We start from the raw sequence: 22,482 nt of genomic DNA on the forward strand, positions 1-22,482 counted from the left end.
AGACCTCCCCCCCCCCCCGCCAAAAAAAAGGGTAAAAGGAAGTATCAGAGGTATTTTAGAGATACTGAGTCCTTGTGACAAGGAGAATAACAGTGCCAGGTACACCGAAAGAAGGATTGAGGTTTTCTTTTTTTATTTTTTTTTTTGGCTACACGGGGTCTTCACTGCTGTGCTCGGCCTTTCTCGACTGCAGAAGGTCGAGACTACTGTCCAGCTGTGGCCCACGGCTGCTCACCGCTGTGGCCTCTCCTGTTGCGGAGCACGGACTCCGCGGCTTCAGTACTTTGGCCCACGGGCTCCCCACAGCCTGTGGAATCTTCCCAAACCCGGGATGGAACCCAGATCCCCTGCATTAGCAGGCGGATTCTTAACTGCTGGACCACCAAGGAAGTCCTAGTTCTTTAAAAATATTTGTTATTTATTTGGCTGTCCTAGGTCTTCGTTGCAACATGCAGGATCTTTCGTTGTGGCGTGCAAAGAACTAGTTGCTGCATGTGGAATCCAATTCCCTGACCAAGGATTGAACCTGGGCCCCCTGCTTTGGCAACACAGAGTCTTAGCCACTGGGCCACCAGGGAAGTGCCCGAAGTACTTAGTTCTTGAGAGCAATGATCAGATCTATTTTAGACGTTTTGAGTTGTAGGTGTGCCCTATATCCAAGTGAGACAAGCCATGGGTATATGGTGAGAGACAAGGTTTCAAAAATGATATTGAAAATAAGAGGAGGGGGGAAACGGAGTTTTGGGGCTCATAGGGCCTGGAACAAGGGAGACACTCAGTAAATATTTAGAGATGAATGGTACCAACCCATCCTTTGTCTGTTTACGTGCCTTCTTTGTATGAGAAGTTTGGGGGAAAACAAGAAAAAATGCATCTCCAAGTCTCTATGATGCATCTGATTATGCATACTATCAGGACAACAAGCAAACTACCTGCCTTAAAAAAAAAAAGAAAAAGAAAAAGAAATTAAGTACGCTGCACACACTCTCCTGGGAGTTCTGTTCATCTTCCCTGAGTTCCACCTCTTAAGGAGACAGAATCCTGTCTGTCCCCGTGAGCCCTTCAGGCAAAGATCCTCGGGTTCTAATCAGAAGATCGAAGAGAAGTCACTCCTCCCCCGCACTAGGAGAATTTCAAAACCAAGATGTGCGCGTCCGCATACCTTTTCCGGCGCATGTTCAATTTCTTAATAAGACTCAAGGGAACGGCATCCCATTAGGAAAGTCTGGCCACTCAAGTTCAACAATCACATCTGGAAGCACGCCCGGAGCCGAGGGACTGGCACTCGGGGCAGCCGCACCTGCGGCTGGGTGGCAGGACCACGCGGAGGCGATTCTTGGAGCCCGCCCTGTGCCTTGGGCAGCAGGAGAGAAGATACTGTGCGGCCAACCCCCAGCTGCACGCCCGCCTTAAAGGGGACTGCTCATGAGCATCCATGACTCCTAAGATCAGCGTATGCCCCCGGACGGCCAGCACTACTTTCAGGTAGGAGTTAGAGGTCAGGAGCTCTAAGTGGCTCTATTTAGGGGCTTTGGGGTGCGGGCCTGTGTGTCTGACTGTACGTCTGTGCCTGTGTGCGCATGCAGTACCAGCTTGGAAAATCTTCTTGTGGATTTCAGAAATACTTTGAATGTTAATAATGCTCCTGAAAGGTAGAGGATGCTGGACGTTAAAGCTCAAAACTTCAGAGACGCAGCGCAATTAGCCCTTCAGTATTCGGAAGGGTCCTTGAGGAGCAGAGAGAAGTCAGCTTGTCAAGAGGGCCCCAGGGGGCACACGCTTGGTGGACAGTTGAGGGGGTGAGGAGTCCCTCAAGTTGGGGGCTCCGTGACGTTCCTTAAGCCTGTTTTGGTTGGGGGATGTTGCTGTTTGGTTGCTACTGTTGTTTTGCATTTCGGCTGAGCCGTTCAGCTCACAGGATCTTTAGGTTCCTGACCAGGGTTCGGACCCAGGCCCCAGCAGTGCAAGCACGGAGTCCTGATCACAGGACGGCCGGGGAATTCCCTAGCCTGTTTTATCAGAATGGGTTTCTCTGGCCCTTTATTATTATTATTATTCTTTTTAAACTTCATTATTTAGATTAAAATATTCCCTTTAGAAGTTATCACTTTGCTTTTATGAGGGTTTCTTTTGTGAGCAGCACGTTTGTTTTTTTAATTGAAATATAATTACAATGTTGGGATAGTCTCCACAGTACGGTAAAGTGAACCAGCCGTGTGTAGGCACACATCCCCTCCCACCCCAGGCTCCAGGTCAGCACAGAGCGCCGCACTGAGGCCCTCGCGCTGCACAGCAGCTCCGCTAGCTGTCTGTTTTACGCATAGTGGTGTGTATGTCAATGCTACCCTCTCGACTGGTCCCTGGACCTACTTGTAAAGAAATTCTTGGGGTCTTGAACTCGTTCTTGCCAAAAGCAAAAAATAAAGCAAACATAAACAGTAATGTTCTGCCGGGGTCCAGCCCCGGTGGATCCAGGGAATTCCAAGCGGGGACTGCGTCGGCGAGGATCAGGAAACAACTGCTTAATTAAACTTTAATTAAGGATATAAAGAGTAATAGAATAAGGATAGCTCAGTGAGGAAATTCAGTGGAGAAAAGAGGCTGAATAATTCAGCCAGAAAGTGAGAGAAAGAACGACATGGGGAGACCAAGTTTTGGTGAACAAGGCCCGCACTTTATTTTCCAAAGTAGTTTTTATACCTTAAGTTATGCATAGAGGATAATGGGGGAAGGGGTAGAGTCATGCAGCAAGCCAGGCTTTCTTCCTGCAAACTTATCATATGCAAAAGCTTAGGTGATTTGCATCATCTTCTGGCCCAGAGGCCTGTTAACATTTTAAGACCCTTTCTTCAGAAAGCTTATTTTTCTCTAAAGGTGATTGGTCAGGAGCCACCCTCCAAAAGCATTAGATAAAGTTGCATTCCTACAGAGCAAAGGTGTGGTGGGCTATAACAAAAAAAAGAATTAACTCAAGGGTCCCAGGTTACAAACATTAAAGCTACTACTTACACCAATTATATTAATCAATACACTGCCAGGGACACAGCAGGTAAGGGATATGGAGACTTAGCAAACATTGGCCCAACAAGTGAAAAACCCTTCACCAATACAATTTCCAATCAATCTTTTAACTGCTCAAAGGAATCTGTATTTAGACAGTTTAGAATATCTCATGCCTCTCACAGTTGGGAGGCTCTGAGCAATCACATGTGGCCGGAAAAACCTATTCAGGCAGGCTAGAGGACTTCCAAAGGAGTTCATAGGTTGAAACACTGTCACACCCAGGAACTTTATTAACTGGAGCTGTAAGTTAACTCTTTTTTCAGAGAGAGGTAGTGGGGGACAGCCCCCCGTAAAGTCAGAGGTGTAGGTGAAAGCAGAAAGTAGGCAGACTCTGGTTTTGGGGGGTAGATGCTCGAGAATTTCCAGGGGAACTCCTAAGGCTTGATCCCGCCTTTGCGTATGCCGAGCCTCCTTCCTCATGACCTTTGTCATGGGTGGAGCTCCTCACGCTGGCTCCTGGCAGTGATAGAATTCCAGTTGAGCTATTCCAGATCCTGAAAGATGATGCTGTGGAAAGTGCTGCACTCAATATGCAATATGCCGGCTCCTGGCATCTCCCCCTTTTTTATTTCTTAAAACAGCCAGATGCAGCTCAGTCACAAGCTTCTGAATGTTCTGCCGAAGAATCCTGACAATACAAGGAAGAATGATTATGAGAAGATTAGACAGAATGTTTTTTCCAGGAATAAAGTTAGAGGAGGCGTGAAAAAGTCATTAGCTGCTCCAGCAGCGGTAAAATCCAGTCAAGAGTGTTCCAGGGTCTGTATTTGATTATGCTTTCTTTCCTTCTCTCCTGTTGCAGACAGACACACAGACACAGGGACTCTCATCTATCTTCCCCCTTCCGCGTTTACTCTCGTAGCTGTGCAAATATCCTGTGGAGGGAGGAGCAGCATTTTCAGCATTTTTCAGTTGGATCAGTGATCCTTGCACCACTCCCTTCTGCACAGAATCTCATGCCTTTGGGTTTCAAAGCCCATTCTTCTCACCACTAGGACAAACTGCCCCTGGCATTTCTTGCCACCAATCAGCCATCAGTTAACTTCCAAGACACACTTGAGATTTATAGATTAACTGAGATTCAAATGCTGGTAAGCAATAGACAGAATACAATCTTAGACTCATCACAAGATAATTGAGGGCAACACTATTTAAAACAATTGAGAATTAAAGCTCCAAAGGTCTAGAGCTGGGGTAGGGGGTGAGAATAAACTGGGATTAACAAATGCACACTGTCATATATTAAAATAGATAAACAAGAATTTACTATATAGCACAGGAAACTGCATTCGATATCTTGTAATCAACTATAATGCCATAATGGAAACAAATATTTTTAAAGAATATAGATATTTACATATATGTATATATAAAACTGAATCACTTTGCTGTACACTTGAAACTAACACGATAAGTCAACTATACTTAAACAAAAAATAATTTAATATATATTTATTTTTAAAAAGTTCCAGAGGACTTACCTGGAAGTCCACTGCTTAAGACTACACTTCCACGCAAGGGGCACAGGCTCGTCCCTGGTCAGGAACTAAGCTCCCACGTGTCGCATGCTGCAGTCAAAAATATTTCTAATTTTTAAAAAAATGAAAAGAATTTTTTTAAAAGAGCTGCAAAGGTCTGGAAATTACCTGGACCGATGGATCCATTTAATATTGTGTAATGCCGGACAGACCTTGCCTGCTTACAAAGGGACTCAAGGCAGCGTGTGCCCCCGTTTCACGCATGAAGAGACTACACATCCTAGAGTTTAGACGCCTTTAAAACTTCCACTGTTGCTTCGTGAAGTCCTCAGAGTTCAAATCTCCCAAGCTGGTATCTTCTTTCTGAGTCACAATACTTCCCACTGTAGTTTAAATTTTAAAAAAATAAATCCTCTGTGCATTATCTAAAAAACTAAAAAGCTGCCTATGTTCTGATCACTTTATTTCAAAAATCTTTTAAAATATTTACTCTGGAAAAAAAAATAAGTGGCCCTTTTAAAAACAGAAAGCATTTGAAGGGGATGAAATCTTTGGGGAGTTATTGATGGATTTGTAGGTCACTGGGAGTAAGCCAGGAAAATTAGCTTTGCTCGGCTTGGCCTTCAAAGGAAAGAGAATAGGAGGAAAGTTTGCAACGTGAAGTTCTGTTCTGATGAGAAAATGAGACATAAAGTACAGTGGGATCCAAAGACATAAAGTACAGTGGGATCCAAAGATCTGAGTCGTTGACTGAAGCTGAAGCTCCAATACTTTGGCCACCTGATGTGAAGAGCCAACTCACTGGGAAAAACCCTGATGCTGGGAAAGGTTGAAGGCTGGAGGAGAAGGGGACGACAGAGGATGAGATGGTTGGATGGCATCACTGACTCCATGGACATAAGTTTGAGTAAACTCTGGGAGATCGTGAAGGACAGGGAGGCCTGGCGTGCTGCAGTCCATGGGGTCACAAAGAGTCAGACACAACTGAGCGACCGAGCAACAGCAATAGCGGAACAAAAGGATGGCTTCAAAGTGGGAAGGACACAGAAAGAAGAAAAAGAAGAGTCAGAGGTGAACACAGCCTGACGTCGTGAGAACAGCAGTGAAAGAACTGAGCTCCGCGCCTATTTACCCAGAGTGATCCAAGGAGGCGCGGAGCAGGGGGACAAGCTAGGGCTCGGCAGAGTCGAAAAAGCAGAAAATGGCAGAGTTGGTCAGGGTCAGTGCGGTCAGGCCACTTGTCTGCCAGCGGCATTTATGTAAGACACCCCCCTGCACAGACTGGGAGACAGAGGCTCCTTCCTTCATGATGATCACATTCAAAGAAATGGCTCTTGGTCCTTGAAAGAGACGCTTGTAAGTTGCAAGAGATACACATCACAGTTGCCAGGCTGCTGCTGCTGCTAAGTCACTTCAGTCGTGTCCGACTCTGTGCGACCCCACAGATGGCAGCCCACCAGGCTCCGCCGTCCCTGGGATTCTCCAGGCAAGAACACTGGAGTGGGTTGCCAGTTCCTTCTCCAATGCATGAAAGTGAAAAGTGAAAGGGAAGTCGCTCAGTAAGTGTCAGACTCTTCGTGACCCCATGGACTACAGCCTACCAGGCTCCTCCGTCCATGGGATTTTCCAGGCAAGAGTACTGGAGTGCCTTGCCTTTGCCTTCTCTGACAGTTGCCAGGACTGGTCCGTAAATGCTCTAAGCAAGGGAGATCGGGGGCCACCTCTGATGTTGGCTGGAACAAACAGTAAATTCTCCTGGCAGCTTTGTGCTTTCCCAGGCAGGCATTGTAAATGAGGGCCTGGGGTCATCGTAAGGACACTGTCCTGTGTCTCCAGAGGCCATGCGGTGGTCTGGTCATCTCTTTTGCAGGTTTGGACAGAGTCCTTAGGTGCCAAAATTCTGCGGTTCTCAGGGGCACAAGCGAACTTTGGGGTGAGGGAGATGTTCCTTATCCTAATTTGGTGATGGTTTCATGGGTGTATGTATATGTCAAAGCTCATCAAACCTTTAAATGTGTGTAGTAGTTCATTGCAAGTAAGTTACACCTCAACAAAGCTGATTTTAAAAAAAGAAAAAAGGTGCAAAGGATAGTTTTTTTGTTGGTAAAATCACAATAGACTGATGCCTGTTAACACCCAAACTAGAATTCATTCTAAATACTCTCTTTAAAACAGGGTTGGAAACAGGAGAACAGCAACAAATTAGGATCAGCAAATGAAACTGGGCGATAAGCGTTTTAAAAATTGTGTTCCTTTGCAAAGTAGAAATGTTCTAAATTGTTTTATCCTTTGGTATCTGTGTTGGGGCGGGGAGGTTCAGAAGAATAGATTTTATTTCTTAGAACAATTTTAAATTTACAGAAAAATTGGACAAAATGTACAGAGAGCTCCCATCAACTACCGTTCCCCACTACCAGCTCAGTTGCCCCTATTACTCCCACTGTCTACAGTGGGCTCCATTGGGTAAAAAGTGACAGACCAGGATGGATACATTATTCTTAACTGAAGTCCATGGTTTGCATGAGGGCCCACTCTTTTTGTTAAGAAAAAAGGAAATTTAAAAAAAAAAAAAGAAAAGAAAAGAAAAAAGGAAATTTTAAGTTTCCTTCCCATGGCACACACGATCGTTTAGTATGAGGAAAGCAAAGTTGGTTGCAGTCACAGTTTTCCATATTCTAGATGTGTTTACAATACTGATACTTTAGCATTACTTTTAAAAAGGGAGTAAAATAGACACTTATCACATTCTTATACTTTCCAATAAAAAACAATAGTTCAAATAGTGCTAACAGCTTAATCATAAAAACAGATTATGGGTTTTATCCATAAAAGATAATGGCTATTCACTTTTATCCATTAACTCACTTAGTGCTGAGTATTTCCATTTTCCTGCCAATAATAACAGAATAATAAAACATATGTCATAGATGAGTATAGTACTTGCATGATTTTAGTAATGTTTTTTAAAAAGTAGATCTACCCTTCAATGACCTAGTATTGAAGAACTGCAGTATTTCCTAAAAGCATGATTTAAATGATTTTTAAGCATTTGCTGAAAATTCTTTAAGTATCACTAACAACGATAGCATGAAAATTAGAGTGTTCTTAAAGCTTTTTAGAATAACAACTTATAATATTTTAAGCTAACCTGAATCATGAGTGCAAATGTGGCTTCAGTGTAGAATTTCCCCTGGCAGTAACTGATTCAAGTATGTGACCCAAATCCTTCCACATACTGGAAAGCAAGAATGTTACGTGTGCTTGTGCAAGATGAAGGTGTTCCATACGTGTGAAAAGTCCAATCACGACCCACTGAAAGCTTGAGACCCTGATCTTAAACGCCACTCGGTGTTGTACATTCTATGGGTTTACACGGTGCCGTGTACCCGCAATCTGAGCGGCATACAGATTAGCTTCAGTGCCCTAAAAATCCTGTGTGTGTGTGTGTGTGTGTGTGTGTGTGTGTGTCGCTCAGTCATGTCTGACTCTTTGCGACCCCAAGGACTGTACCCTGCCAGGCTCCTCTGACCATGGAATTCTCCAGGCAAGAAGACTGGAGTGGGTTGGCATTCTCTTCTCCAGGGGATCTTCCTGACCCAGGGACTGACTCGGGTCTCCTGCATTGGCCGGCAGATTCTTTACCCTCTGAGCCACAAGGGATGCCCCCCAAATTCCCTGTGTCTCATCTATTTATCCCTCCCAGCCTCCACACCCAGCCCCCAGCAGCCATTAATATTTTATTATAATTGTGTTACAATCTTTCAATTATGATTTATTATATTGTCATCTCCAGACTGTCATATAGTGGGATCATACAGTAAACACCTTTTCAGATCAGCTTCTTTTATTTAGTACTATGAATAACATTTCATCCCCATCTTTTGCTGGTTTGGTACCTCATTTCCTGTGATCACTGAATAATATCCCATTGTACAGAACATATCTGCTTTTGAGATGCTAGATTAGATAATAGTTGCAATTATTTCAAAGAACCATATTTTATAACAGAAGTATAAAAGTGCATTTTTGTCAGCGTTTTCAAAAAAAAAAATGTATAAAAGACTGACCCTGCAAAATGTTAAGTGCATTATACGTGGGGGAGCTGCGGTCTGTGTCGCCTCAGGTTGACTGTATTAAGCAAGTCTCCTCAAGGTCCACAGTCCTGGAAAACAAACAGCTTTACGGATGATGAAGAGTTACCTGCCAATTAAGTGGCAGCATCTACGTTCAAACTCAAGTCTGCTGCATACAGAACAGACTTGTGCTTGCCAAGGATGCGGGTGGGGAGCAATGAATCAGGAGTTTGGGACTAGCGGATGCAAACCTATTATACGCAGAATGGATGAGCAACCAGGTCCCTATAGCACACAGAACTATATTCAATAGTCTGTGATAAACCATAATGCAAATGACTGAATATGTGTGTAACTGAGTCACTTTGCTGCCCGGCAGAAATGTACATGCACTGTAGATCAGCTGCATTCAGTAGAGTAAATTTGCACACACACACACAAATTCCGGTCTGCTGATACTAACATCTTTTTTTTCTTTTGAACTTTTTATTTTGTATTGGGGTACAGCTCATTAAAAATGCTGTGATAGTTTCGGGTGAATAGCAAAGGGACTCAACCATGCATATACACGGAGCAAAATCCATTCTCCCCCAAAGCCCCTCCCATCCAGGCTACCACAGCACACTGAGCAGAGTTCCCTGCGCCGTACACTGGGTCCTTGTTGGTCACCCATTTTAAATACAGCAGTGTGTGATACTAACATTTTGCTCTTTGTGCAAAACTAAAGCCTCTACAAATACCGAAGTGACGCACAAATGTAGGTGACAAAAGGGAGGGAGGCTGAGGAAGGAAGAGCACTGGTCCAGGGGCCAGGATGGTGAGGTCTTTGGCAACAGCATTATGAAGAGCAGAGACTGTAGTTGCGAAGTCCTGATCTTGGGCCACAGAAATCAGAGGAAAGCAAGACGCCAAAGAGAAGGGAGATTGAGAAGGAAAAGAAGAAGAAAGAGGAGAAGGAAGGAAGGGAAGAATAAAAAAAGAAAGAAAGAGAGATGCACCCAATTAAATTGTCTCAGCTGCTGCAAAGCTGTTTGTCCTAAGGAGAAAGTAAAACAGAAACTGTCTTTCTGGCCTTAATTTAGTGCTGATCACTGGTATCATGAAGATCCAGCAAGACTATGCAAAGTAGATTGTCTCCAGTGGAAGACAATGAAGGAGAAACTACGAGCTTCTGTTAGAGCCACAGACTGTGCATTATACCGTTCCCCTCCGCGTGTTTCCCACTTCCTAACAACTGGATGCATGAGTGTTCATTGAAAACAAAAACAAAGCTAGTCTCTTCACTTCTCAGAGCATTCAGCGGTTTTTCAAGAATAAAATGATGAGGACAACGTGGAAGAAATGGACAAATTCTTAGAAAAGTACAACTTTCCAAAACTCGATCAGGAAGAAATAGAAAATCTTAACAGACCCATCACAAGCACGGAAATTGAAACTGTAATCAAAAATCTTCCAGCAAACAAAAGCCCAGGTCCAGACGGCTTCACAGCTGAATTCTACCAAAAATTTAGAGAAGAGCTAACACCTATCCTGCTCAAACTCTTCCAGAAAATTGCAGAGGATGGTAAACTTCCAAACTCATTCTATGAGGCCACCATCACCCTAATACCAAAACCTGACAAAGATCCCACAAAAAAAGAAAACTACAGGCCAATATCACTGATGAACATAGATGCAAAAATCCTTAACAAAATTCTAGCAATCAGAATCCAACAACACATTAAAAAGATCATACACCATGACCAAGTGGGCTTTATCCCAGGGATGCAAGGATTCTTCAATATCCGCAAATCAATCAATGTAATACACCACATTAACAAATTGAAAAATAAAAACCATATGATTATCTCAATAGATGCAGAGAAAGCCTTTGACAAAATTCAACATCCATTTATGATCAAAACTCTCCAGAAAGCAGGAATAGAAGGAACCTACCTCAACATAATCAAAGCTATATATGACAAACCCACAGCAAACATTATCCTCAATGGTGAAAAATTGAAAGCATTTCCTCTAAAGTCAGGAACAAGACAAGGGTGCCCACTTTCACCATTACTATTCAACATAGTTTTGGAAGTTTTGGCCACAGCAATCAGAGCAGAAAAAGAAATAAAAGGAATCCAAATTGGAAAAGAAGAAGTAAAGCTCTCACTGTTTGCAGATGACATGATCCTCTACATAGAAAACCCTAAAGACTCCACCAGAAAATTACTAGAACTAATCAATGACTATAGTAAAGTTGCAGGATATAAAATCAACACACAGAAATCCCTTGCATTCCTATACACTAATAATGAGAAAACAGAAAGAGAAATTAAGGAAACAATTCCATTCACCATTGCAACGGAAAGAATAAAATACTTAGGAATATATCTACCTAAAGAATCTAAAGACCTATATATAGAAAACTATAAAACACTGGTGAAAGAAATCAAAGAGGACACTAACAGATGGAGAAATATACCATGTTCATGGATTGGAAGAATCAATGTAGTGAAAATGAGTATACTACCCAAAGCAATCTATAGATTCAATGCAATCCCTATCAAGCTACCAACAGCATTCTTCACAGAGCTAGAACAAATAATTTCACAATTTGTATGGAAAAACAAAAAACCTCGAATAGCCAAAGCGATCTTGAGAAAGAAGAATGGAACTGGAGGAATCAACCTACCTGACTTCAGGCTCTACTACAAAGCCACAGTTATCAAGACAGTATGGTACTGGCACAAAGACAGAAATATAGATCAATGGAACAAAATAGAAAGCCCAGAGATAAATCCACGCACATATGGACACCTTATCTTCGACAAAGGAGGCAAGAATATACAATGGATTAAAGACAATCTCTTTAACAAGTGGTGCTGGGAACTCTGGTCAACCACTTGTAAAAGAATGAAACTAGAACACTTTCTAACACCATACACAAAAATAAACTCAAAATGGATTAAAGATCTAAACGTAAGACCAGAAACTATAAAACTCCTAGAGGAGAACATAGGCAAAACACTCTCTGACATACATCACAGCAGGATCCTCTATGACCCACCTCCCAGAATATTGGAAATAAAAGCAAAAATAAACAAATGGGACCTAATTAACCTTAAAAGCTTCTGCACATCAAAGGAAACTATTAGCAAGGTGAAAAGACAGCCTTCAGAATGGGAGAAGATAATAGCAAATGAAGCAACTGACAAACAACTAATCTCGAGAATATACAAGCAACTCCTACAGCTCAACTCCAGAAAAATAAATGACCCAATCAAAAAATGGGCCAAAGAACTAAATAGACATTTCTCCAAAGAAGACATAAAGATGGCTAACAAACACATGAAAAGATGCTCAACATCACTCATTATCAGAGAAATGCAAATCAAAACCACTATGAGGTACCATTTCACGCCAGTCAGAATGGCTGCAATCCAAAAGTCTACAAGTAATAAATGCTGGAGAGGGTGTGGAGAAAAGGGAACCCTCTTACACTGTTGGTGGGAATGCAAACTAGTGCAGCCACTATGGAGAACAGTGTGGAGATTCCTTAAAAAACTGGAAATAGACATGCCTTATGATCCAGCAATCCCACTGCTGGGCATACACACTGAGAAAACCAGAAGGGAAAGAGACACGAGTACCCCAATGTTCATCGCAGCACTGTTTATAATAGCCAGGACATGGAAGCAACCTAGATGTCCATCAGCAGATGAATGGATAAGAAAGCTGTGGTACATATACACAATGGAGTATTATTCAGCCATTAAAAAGAATACATTTGAATCAGTTCTAATGAGGTGGATGAAACTGGAGCCTATTATACAGAGTGAAGTAAGCCAGAAAGAAAAACACCAATACAGTATACTAACGCATATATATGGAATTTAGAAAGATGGTAACAATAACCCTGTGTACGAGACAGCAAAAGAGACACTGATGTATAGAACAGTCTTATGGACTCTGTGGGAGAGGGAGAGGGTGGGAAGATTTGGGAGAATGGCATTGAAACATGTAAATATCATGTATGAAATGAGTTGCCAGTCCAGGTTCGATGCACGATACTGGATGCTTGGGGCTGGTGCACTGGGACGACCCAGAGGGATGGAATGGGGAGGGAGGAGGGAGGAGGGTTCAGGATGGGGAACACATGTATACCTGTGGCGGATTCATTTTGATATTTGGCAAATCTAATACAGTTATGTAAAGTTTAAAAATAAAATAAAATTAAAAAAAATAATAATAAAATAAAATAAAATTAAATTAAAAAAATAAATAAATAAATAAAATGATGAGACATAAAAATTTTAATAAGAATAACGTACTAATTAAGGTGTTTTAATTAATTTGTTGGTGTTCACTCATTAAGTCATATCCTACTCTTCACAACCCCATGGACTGCAGCACGCCAGGCTCCCCTGTCCTTCACTGTCTCCTGGAGTTCACTCAGATTCATGTCCATTGAGTCGGTGATGCTAACAAACTATTTCATCCTCTGATGCCCTCTTCTCCCGCCTTCAATCTTTCTCGGCATCAGGGTCTTTTCCAATGAGTTGGTTCTTCGAATCAGGTGGCCAAACTATTGAGCTTCAGCTTCAGCATCAGTCTTTCCAGTGAATATTCAGTGTTGATTTCCTTTGGTTTGATTGCCTTGCAGTTCAAGCGACTCTCAAGAGTCTTCTCCAACACCACAGTTTGAAAGCATCAGTTCCTCCTGCTCAGCTTTCTTAACGGTCCAACTCTCACATCTGTACATGACTATTTGAAAAACCATAGCTTTGACTATACAGACCTTTGTCGGCAAAGTGATGTCTCTGCTTTTTAATATGCTGTCTAGGTTTGTCATAGCTTTCCTTCCAAGGAGCAAGCGTCTTCTAATCTCATGGCTGCAGTCCCTGTCTGCAGTGATTTTGGAGCCAAGAAAATAAAATTTGTCACTGCTTCCACTTTCCCCCTTCTATGTGCCATGACTGGAAGACCCCTGGAATGGCAAACCACTCCAGGATTTTTGCCTCAAGAACCCCATGAATGGTATGTAAAGGTTTTAATTAAATACTCCTTTGAAAACCCACTCTTTGTTTTGCTCTGAGATAACTCAAAAAACACCATCTACAGGAGTTGGTGTCTTTCCCCACAAGGAAAATAACTGCAAAAATAACACCCAAGGCAATCCAGTCATACAATTCACACTCCTTTGGTTTTTAATGATATCTTTTCTGTATTCCATTTTCTGTCTTCTCTCCAGGAAGTTGAGAAAGAAGAAAAAACATGACCCAATGGAGCAGGGAAATCATACCAGAGTGGAAGAATTTATTTTTCAAGGACTGACCCAGTCCCGAGAACTGAGCCGGGTCTTATTTCTTTTGTTATCATTGGTGTACACAGCTACCGTGTTGGGCAACCTCCTCATCATGGTCACTGTGAGCTGCGAGTCTCGCCTCCAGACCCCCATGTACTTCCTGCTCCGCAACCTCTCCGTCTTGGACATCTGCTTCTCCTCCATCACTGCCCCCAAGGTCCTAGTGGACCTTCTTTCGGAGAGAAAGACCATCTCCTTCCGTGGCTGCCTCACGCAGATGTTTTTCTTCCACCTCCTCGGGGGCGCAGACATCTTCTCTCTCTCGGTCATGGCCTTTGACCGCTACGTGGCCATCTCCAAGCCCCTGCACTACGTGACCGTCATGAGTCGGGGGCGGTGCATTGGGTTGATAGTGGCCTCCTGGGCGGGGGGCTTCGTCCACTCCATCGTGCAGATCTCCCTGTTGCTCCCCCTCCCCTTCTGCGGACCCAACGTCCTGGACACTTTCTACTGCGACGTCCCCCAGGTCCTCACACTCGCCTGCACGGACACTGCTGTCCTTGAGCTCCTGATGATTTCCAACAATGGCTTGATCTCTACCCTGTGGTTCGTCTTCCTCCTTGTATCGTACATGGTCATATTATTACTAATAAGGTCTCAGGCCGGGGAGGGCAGGGGGAAAGCCATCTCCACCTGCACCGCCCACATCACAGTGGTCACCCTGCACTTCGTGCCCTGCATCTACGTCTACGCCCGGCCCTTCTCCGCCCTCCCCATGGACAGGGCTGTCTCCATCACCTTCACTGTCATCATTCCTGTCCTGAACCCCCTGATCTACACCCTGAGGAACCAGGAGATGAAGGCAGCCATGAGGAGACTGAAGAAAAGACTTGGACCTGCTGAAAAGGAATAGATACCATGCAGTCTAGAATGGAAGAGTCAGAACTGAAAAGTATTTTCTCACACACAGTAGAAGACCCATATCAATAGACCATCATGAGGCCAGATGAGGCCATCTTGACCCTATGGCAGAATCTTCTAATGAAGATGGTCTGAAATAATTATTTCAGTAGGGATTTGTCATGGCGAGATTGTCTGCAACTTAAGTCTCAGATCCAAAAGCCATTAGCTCATGATGTTGTTGTTGTTCAGTTGCTAAGTTGTGTCCAACTCTTTGTGACCCCATGACTATATAGCACACCAGGCTTCCCTGTGCTTCACTATCTCCCAGTGTTTACTCAAATTTATGTCCATTGAATCAGTGATGTTATCAGACCATCTCATCCTCTGTCACCCCCTTCTCCTTTTGCCTTCAATCTTTCCCAGCATCAGGGTCTTTTCCAATGAGTCGGCTCTTCACATTAGGTGGCCAAAGTATTGGAGCTTCAGTTTCAGCATCAGTCCTTCCAATGAATATTCAGGGTTGATCTCCTTTAGGATTGACTGTTTGGATCTCCTTGCAGTCCAAGGGACTCTCAAGAGTCTTCTCCAACACCACAGTTCAAAAGCATCAATTCTTTGGTGCTCAGCCTTCTTTATGGTCCAACTCTCACATCCTTACATGACCACTGGGAAAACCATAGCTTTGACCATATGCACCTTTGTCAGCAAAGTGATATCTCTGCTTTTTAATATGCTGTTTAGGTTTGTCATAGCTTTCTTTCCAAGAAGCAAGCATTTTTTAATATCATGGCTGCAGTCACTGTCTGCAGTGATTTTGGAGCCCAAATAAATAAAATCTGCCACTACTTCCACGTTTTCCCCTTCTATTTGCCATGAAGCAATGGGACTTGATGCTGTAATCTTAAAGGAACTCCAAAGTTTATATCACTCAAACACCTCATGTTACAGGTGAGGAAATGAAATCTGAAAGAAAATTACCTCTCAGTTCTTGAGTTGTGGCTGTACCTTCTGCAGCCCAAGCAACAATTAGTAAAATGATCTTTAGGGACCAGAGTCCATCCTATAAAATCCAGCCACTCTTCCCTTTGTGGAAAATTTCCATTGCCCATTTTGAGGATATCAGTTCTGTTTTTCTAAGGAAACCTCTGGGTCTTCCTTACAGAAGCTGAGATGGTTCATATTTTATCAAAGTTTTTGTCATTGATAAATAGCTGAGACAAGGCTAGATCTGAGATACCTGACCTCAGCTAAATGCATGTCTGACTACTCCTGTTGCCTCAGGCAGGATTTGATGGCATCTGAAACAAGCTCGTCTATTTATCCTCTATTGTAGTGTTGAGCTTCCCAGGTGGCACAATGGTAAAGAATCCGCCTGCCAAGGAAGAAGCTACAGGAGATGCAGGCTCGACCCCTGGGTCGGGAAGATCCCCTGGAGGAGGGAAGCAGGCAGGCCACAGCCTTTAAATGAATGACAAGGCCTTGAGGGTATGACGAACTGGCTAGAACCGACTAGGTCCAAGATGGCAGAAGATTTGACTTCCAGTGGACCTTGAGCCTCATTATGCACTCGTTGTAATACACTAGCATCTAAACGACATACCCACAGTCACCGTGACAATTCCGAGGCCAACCATCAAAGACCAATGATGCGATACATGGTGCTCAGTTGTGTCTGACTGTTTGCAACCAGTCAGACTGTGGCCCACCAGGCTCCCCTGTCCTTGGGATTATCCCGGCAAGAATACTGGAGTGGGTTGCCATTTCCTCCTCTAGGAGAATTGTCATGGTGCCTGTGGGTATGTCATTTAGATGCTAGTCTATTACAATCCATACATGACTACAGGAAAAACCATAGCTTTGACTAGACGGTGGAGAAGGAAATGGCAACCCACTCCAGTATTCTTGCCTGGAGAATCCCAGGGACAGAGGAGCCTGGTGGGCTGCTGTCTATGGGGCACACAGAGTTGGACACGACTGAAGCGACTTAGCATGCATGCATTGACTAGATGGACCTTTGTCCACAAAGTAATGGCTCTACTTTTTAATATGCTGTCTAGGTTGGTCATAGTTTTTCTTCCAAGGAGTAAATGTCTTTTAATTTCATGGCTGCAGTCACAATCTCCAGTGATTTGGGAGCCCAAAAAAATAAAGTCAGCCACTGTTTCCCCACCTATTTGCCATGAAGTGATGGGACCAGATGCCATGATCTAGTTTTCTGAATGTTGAGTGTTAAGCCAACTTTTTCACTCTCCTCTTTCACTTTCATCAAGAGGCTCTTTAGTTCTTCTTTGCTTTCTGCCATAAGGGTGGTGTCATCTGCATATCTGAGGTTATTGCTGTTTCTCCTGGCAATCTTGATTCCAGCTTGTGCTTCATCCAGCCCAGCATTTCGCATGATGTAGTCTGCATACAAGTTAAATAATCAGGGTGACAATATACAGCCTTGACGTACTCCTTTCCCGATTTGGAACCAGTTCCCTCCTGTTTCACCATCATGCAAAAGTTAGATACATTTCTGGAAGGCCATGGCCATCTTCTGGTGGTTACGGTGCAGAAAAGGCATCTGCAGGCCCGTTCTCAGTAGTGTCTCACTAGCAATTAACTTCAGGTTGTCTACCGGCCCAATCAATGGCTCCAGGTGTCATCTCACGGGGGAAGAGATACAGGACAGGACAACTGCAGTGGGTGCACATGGGGAGATACGTCCAAGCCCAGGTGTCAGAGGTAACCTGAGAGACCAGGTACAGACAAGTGAAATACTTCAGCCAGGTGATGGGGCAACACAAGACAGAAGCTATTGACAAAATTCACATACACTCATATCTGATCCTGGACTTTTAAAACTCTACATTAAAAAAAAATCTACATTTGCTTCTTTGGGGTGACTGTTACTTTCTGACTATAATTAAAATCATTCACCAGATTTCTGACTATAGCTTTGAACTTTGTACCTAGCTACCCACATGAATGGAGAAGGCGATGGCACCCCACTCCAGTACTCTTGCCTGGAAAATCCCATGGATGGAGGAGCCTGGTAGGCTGCAGTCCATGGGGTCACTCAGAGTCAGACATGACTTTCACTTTTCACTTTCACGCATTGGAGAAGGAAATGGCAACCCACTCCAGTGTTCTTGCCTGGAGAATCCCAGGGACAGGGGAGCCTGGTGGGCTGCCGTCTATGGGGTCACACAGAGTTGGACACGACTGAAGCGACTTAGCAGCAGCAGCAGCAACCCACATGAAAAAACATCAAGAACAACAACAACAGAAAGTCAAGAACAATTCAAACTTCCTCTCAAACCAAAGAATACAGAATCATAGTCTCCCATAATCAGTATGTTCCTTTATCACCAATAGCTATTTGGTTCCTTGTAAATCAATTTTTATACAAAAAGAAAAAATTCCCTTTCTCATAACTTTTCTCAGCATTTAATATTTACTTTCTAGAGGCAAACAGTGAATTGAGGATTCCAAATACACACACGCACAAATTCATACACACACAAACACCCACACATTTACTTTTAAGAAACAACTGATCTTAAAGAAAGTGAAAGTATTAGCCTCTCAGTCCTTTCCAACTCTTTGCGATCCTATGGGCTGTAGCCCACCAGGTTCCTGTCCATGGGATTCTCCAGGCAAGAACACTGGAGTGGATAGCCATTCCCTTCTCCCGGGGATCTTTCCTACCCAGGGATTGGGCCCAGGTCTCCCGCATTGCAAGCAGATTCTTCACCATCTGAGCCACAAGAGAAGCCCAATTAATCAATTAGTGGGTTCCTAAAAGACTATGGTATTTTGGAGACATAGTATACATTAAAATCTGTTTTCCCAAGGAATTCCCTGGCAGTTCAGCAGTTAAGATTCTGAGCTTTCACTGTCAGGGGTGCAGGTTCGGTCCCTGGCCAGGGAACTAAGATCCCCAGCTTTCTGTGTAGCCAAGTTCTTTTAAATAAGTTTGTGCTTTAAAAAAATAAATAAATATTTTTCACGAAAATGTGTTTCTCCTCCTTCAGTGTGATAAGAACATGTTGCTTGACAACAATCGTTTAACATATGAGTTCTAACACAGGGTATCGGTATTTTGACTAAACTGTTCAACATCTCCCACCCTGGGAAGTTGTATTTCTTTCCTTCTTTTTTTTGAAGGGGGCGGAGGGTGGGGGGGCGCTATATTTCTAAAGAACCTCTTCAATAGGAGCAGAGTCTACAGAGCAAAATGTTTCATAATGTCTTCTCACCACTAGAGGGAAACATTCCTTCTCCATATTCCTCCCTTTGGCAAGCCTTTAAGAGTTTAACTGAGATTTTTTTATTTCCAGAGATGAGGCCTGAAAACCCATGTTGAAGGGGGGGGGGGGGGGGGGGAAACCTAAGAATCAAGAATTATGTTTTATTCGGTGGACTTACTGAGGACTTAAACCTGGGGTCCAGCCTCTCAGGTAGCTTGAAGGGTTGTTCTGAAGAGGAGAGGACCAGGATGTAAGAGTTTTTGGAAAAGAAAAACAAAAAGTCAAATATCAAAAGATTACTGCTAATTAAAGAGACATCTCAAGTTAATGAATTTCGCACCTTTTTTATGCATGGGAAGATGCAAGAGTTGGGCTCAATGGAATCATTGCTTCGATGTGCACCACGACTGTCTAGGGCAGTATGAGACTTGGTCTATCACTTAACTTCCCTGTTCTTTCTCTTCCTCATCTGTAAAATAGGTCAGATAATAGTGACCATTCAAGATTTCTGCTATTTTTACTCTACAGACTGATCCACTCCAAAACCTACAAATAAGGAAACCCACTAGAGCATGGTCTGTAAGACTGAATACAATGTAATTGCTCATTAAAAGGCACAGATTAAAGAATTGGGCTATACCCAAACCATGAAGTGAAAGGATGAGTGAAGGCTTAAGAAGGAAATAGAAAGACTTCTAGGATATTGCAAGGGAGCGGTCCTTATGGCATGCTACCTTTTGTACAATAATCATAAGTCTTTTACGAAGAGGGGCTTCTGGGTGGTGCTAGTGGTAAAGAACCCGCCTGATGCAGGAGACACAAGCGATGAGGGCAAATTCAGCTCCTGTCTGGAACAAACAGTAAAGGCGGAACGGGGCAGCACCATTCAGCTTTCTCAGGCAGACTCTGTAATTGAAAGTCGGGCCATTTTAGGGGGTGCTGCCTTGAATTCAGTCAATTCAGTCGTGTCTGACTCTTTGCGACCCTATAGACTGCAGCACGCCAGGCCTCCCTGTCCCTCACTGTCTCCCAGGGTTTGCCCCAGTCCACGACCATCAGCACACAATGTTTCAAAAAGTACTGTAAACTTAAATAAATGAAGCAACAGGTCAGCGGACGTGAAGTAATGAACAAACAAGGGAGGGGACCGTAGGGATGTCCCTCGCGGCCAAGCAGGCGTGGACAGAGAATGGCTAATGCCAGGGATCCGCACTCCTCAACCGCCCGCGGACCCCCTCAGGGACCCGGAAGCAGATCCACTGGCGGGCGCGAGCGCGCAGGCGCAATGGCGCGCGACGCCCGCGGACCCCCTCAGGGACCCGGAAGCAGATGCACCGGCAGGCGCGAGCGCGCAGGCGCAATGGCGCGCGACGCCCTGAGGCGGGCGGGGCTGCCCGAACGCTCCTAGAAACGCCGAGAAGGGGCAGCCTCGGCGACCCGTCTGCTCGGGCACCCCGGCGCGAGTCTACGGTTGGGGCTCGGAGCAAAGCCCCGTTGGGAGTCGCAGTCGCCACTTCCCGAGTTAAAACTCAAGCTGCGGCTGGCCCCAAGAAGTCTCAACTTAAAATGCCTCTAAAAGAGAGCGACCCCCGCCTCGTGGTTCCACTGGGGCTCGAACCCAGGACCTTCTGCGTGTAAAGCAGACGTGATAACCGCTACACTATGGAACCGCGCGCTGGGGAGCGCCGCCAGGATGGGGTACAGAAACCGCGCGCAGAGACTTTTTCCTCCGCACAGTCAGCGCGGCGGAGGGTGGAGGCCGGTGACGGCCCGCGGAGGGAAGCGTTCAGATGGCCCTCAGACCTCCCCCCGCAAGTCCCGTCCGCACTTGTCCTCGGCGACACGAGCGCCCCCACTTGTCCGGGACAGAGCCGGTCTGGATGCGCCCGTGGCGGCCCTCCAGACGCCGCCGCTCTGCCTTGATGTCAGCTGCGCGGAGGGGGCCCGAGCACCGGGCTCTGTGGCGCAATGGATAGCGCATTGGACTTCTAGACAGACGGAGGCATTCAAAGGTTGTGGGTTCGAGTCCCACCAGAGTCGCTTCTCTTTTGATAAATGAGGAAAGAGTTCGGAGGGAGACACATCCCCTACCAAGTCCAGCGACCTTCGCCCACGTTGGGAAGGGTCCCGTCGCACTGCGCTGTCACGGCCTCAGGCGTGAGTCCTGCCTCTTCAGTCTTCCCCATCGCTTTGCTGTGGCTCTCGAGTCTCTGCTAGCTCGACCTGAGGACACTAACAGGCCGTGGCCAAAGCTGCTGAGCGGCCCCTCCCCACTCCCATTCCCTTGTTGTTCTTTTACAACAGGAATAAAATTTTTAATTTATTAAAAATTTAAAAGGAATAAAATATTTATTGTTTTATAACTTAGCAGTAGCTTAATATGACTCAATTTGCGTAAAAATAAAACTTACTCGGCAGGTACCAGAATGGCCGAGTGGTTAAGGCGTTGGACTTAAGATCCAATGGATTTATATCCTCGTGGGTTCGAACCCCACTTCTGGTACAACGGGTCCTGCTTTTCTAGCCTGAGGCGCGATGACCTTTAATCTGAAAGTTTGTAGCAGACCTGGAAAATGTAGCAATAACTTCAGAATTTAAGGCTTGGAAAGTTTGAAAGTATACGTCAACGTGAAGCTATGCCACTTGGTAGAGAAGTGGGCAGGAGGCAGTGTGCAGTAAAAACTTTGGCTTTTTTAAACAGTCACCAAAATAAATTTAAATTAAAAAATAAAATAAACAGTCGCCATTTAAGATCATGCTATGTGCCAAATACCGTTCTGAACGCCGAGGTTGTGGGAATGCGAAGATTAAAAAAATAAATAAGCAGAAAATAACATGAACAGCAACAAATATACAAGGTCCTTACCAGCAAGCTTACTGAGTAGAGTAAGAGAGGGGAGAGATGGTTTATAAACCAGCAAATCGAATTCCAGATGGTGGTAAGCGCTATGCACAATTAAGTGGGCTGGCACGATAGAGTGCCACAGAACTTTTTCAGGACAAAGGTGGGCCTGCCTGTGGTGGGCGCAGCAGTACCGAAGGTCTAAGAGTCCTCAGGACCGGACGCCCTCTGGAAGGGATCAAGCCGGGATCTCTGTGGCAAAGACAGGCAAGATCCCTGACTTTAAGGACTGGAGGGAACTTCCCAAACCAAAGAACTTGAAAAGTAGGAAGACGGTGGCATTTCAGGATGGAGGACGAAGAGATGGAGGGATAGTACATAGGGGAAAAAAAAACACCACTACAGTTTGTTAAATGAGATTGCACACAGCTCCAGTTAACTCTCTCTGTGCTAAGCAACCCAGTTCCACATCATCAACACTTGATGTTTCGCCCTCTGAGACTTGGGTTCTCCGTGTTCAGTGCCTGTCCATCTAGCCTGCCTTAGGAGAACAGCAAATAGATCTTCATGCTCCCCCAGTTGCATTCAAAGCCGAACTCAGCTT

General features: G+C 44.5%; 1 protein-coding gene and 3 non-coding genes across 5 annotated transcripts; 3 read left to right on the top strand and 1 right to left on the bottom strand.

Annotated features, from left to right (window-relative positions):
* Window positions 1-1,078: 1,078 nt before the first annotated feature.
* LOC129627720 (olfactory receptor 4D11-like) lies at window positions 1,079-15,810 on the top strand. 2 transcript variants are annotated; one of them, XM_055547232.1, is made up of 2 exons: window positions 1,079-1,485; window positions 13,848-15,810. In XM_055547232.1, exons 1-2 carry the CDS (start codon window positions 1,436-1,438, stop codon window positions 14,812-14,814), a joined length of 1,017 nt encoding a protein of 338 aa, XP_055403207.1. In that variant the 5' UTR covers window positions 1,079-1,435; the 3' UTR covers window positions 14,815-15,810. The 2 variants fall into 2 exon arrangements, with proteins under 2 accessions (XP_055403207.1, XP_055403206.1); XM_055547231.1 differs by lacking the exon at window positions 1,079-1,485 and adding an exon at window positions 13,207-13,633.
* A 4,823-nt stretch (window positions 15,811-20,633) lies between these two features.
* TRNAV-UAC (transfer RNA valine (anticodon UAC)) lies at window positions 20,634-20,706 on the bottom strand. Its single transcript has one exon. It is a non-coding gene; the product is annotated as a tRNA-Val (tRNA).
* A 284-nt stretch (window positions 20,707-20,990) lies between these two features.
* On the top strand, window positions 20,991-21,076 carry TRNAR-UCU (transfer RNA arginine (anticodon UCU)). Its single transcript is given in 2 exon segments — window positions 20,991-21,027; window positions 21,041-21,076. It is a non-coding gene; the product is annotated as a tRNA-Arg (tRNA).
* Window positions 21,077-21,456: 380 nt separating this feature from the next.
* Window positions 21,457-21,539, top strand: TRNAL-UAA (transfer RNA leucine (anticodon UAA)). The gene has a single exon. It is a non-coding gene; the product is annotated as a tRNA-Leu (tRNA).
* The last annotated feature ends 943 nt before the right edge of the window (window positions 21,540-22,482 follow it).

Source organism: Bubalus kerabau, chromosome 15 (assembly GCF_029407905.1).
Source record: "Bubalus kerabau isolate K-KA32 ecotype Philippines breed swamp buffalo chromosome 15, PCC_UOA_SB_1v2, whole genome shotgun sequence".
In the NCBI taxonomy this organism is placed as follows: domain Eukaryota; kingdom Metazoa; phylum Chordata; class Mammalia; order Artiodactyla; family Bovidae; genus Bubalus; species Bubalus kerabau.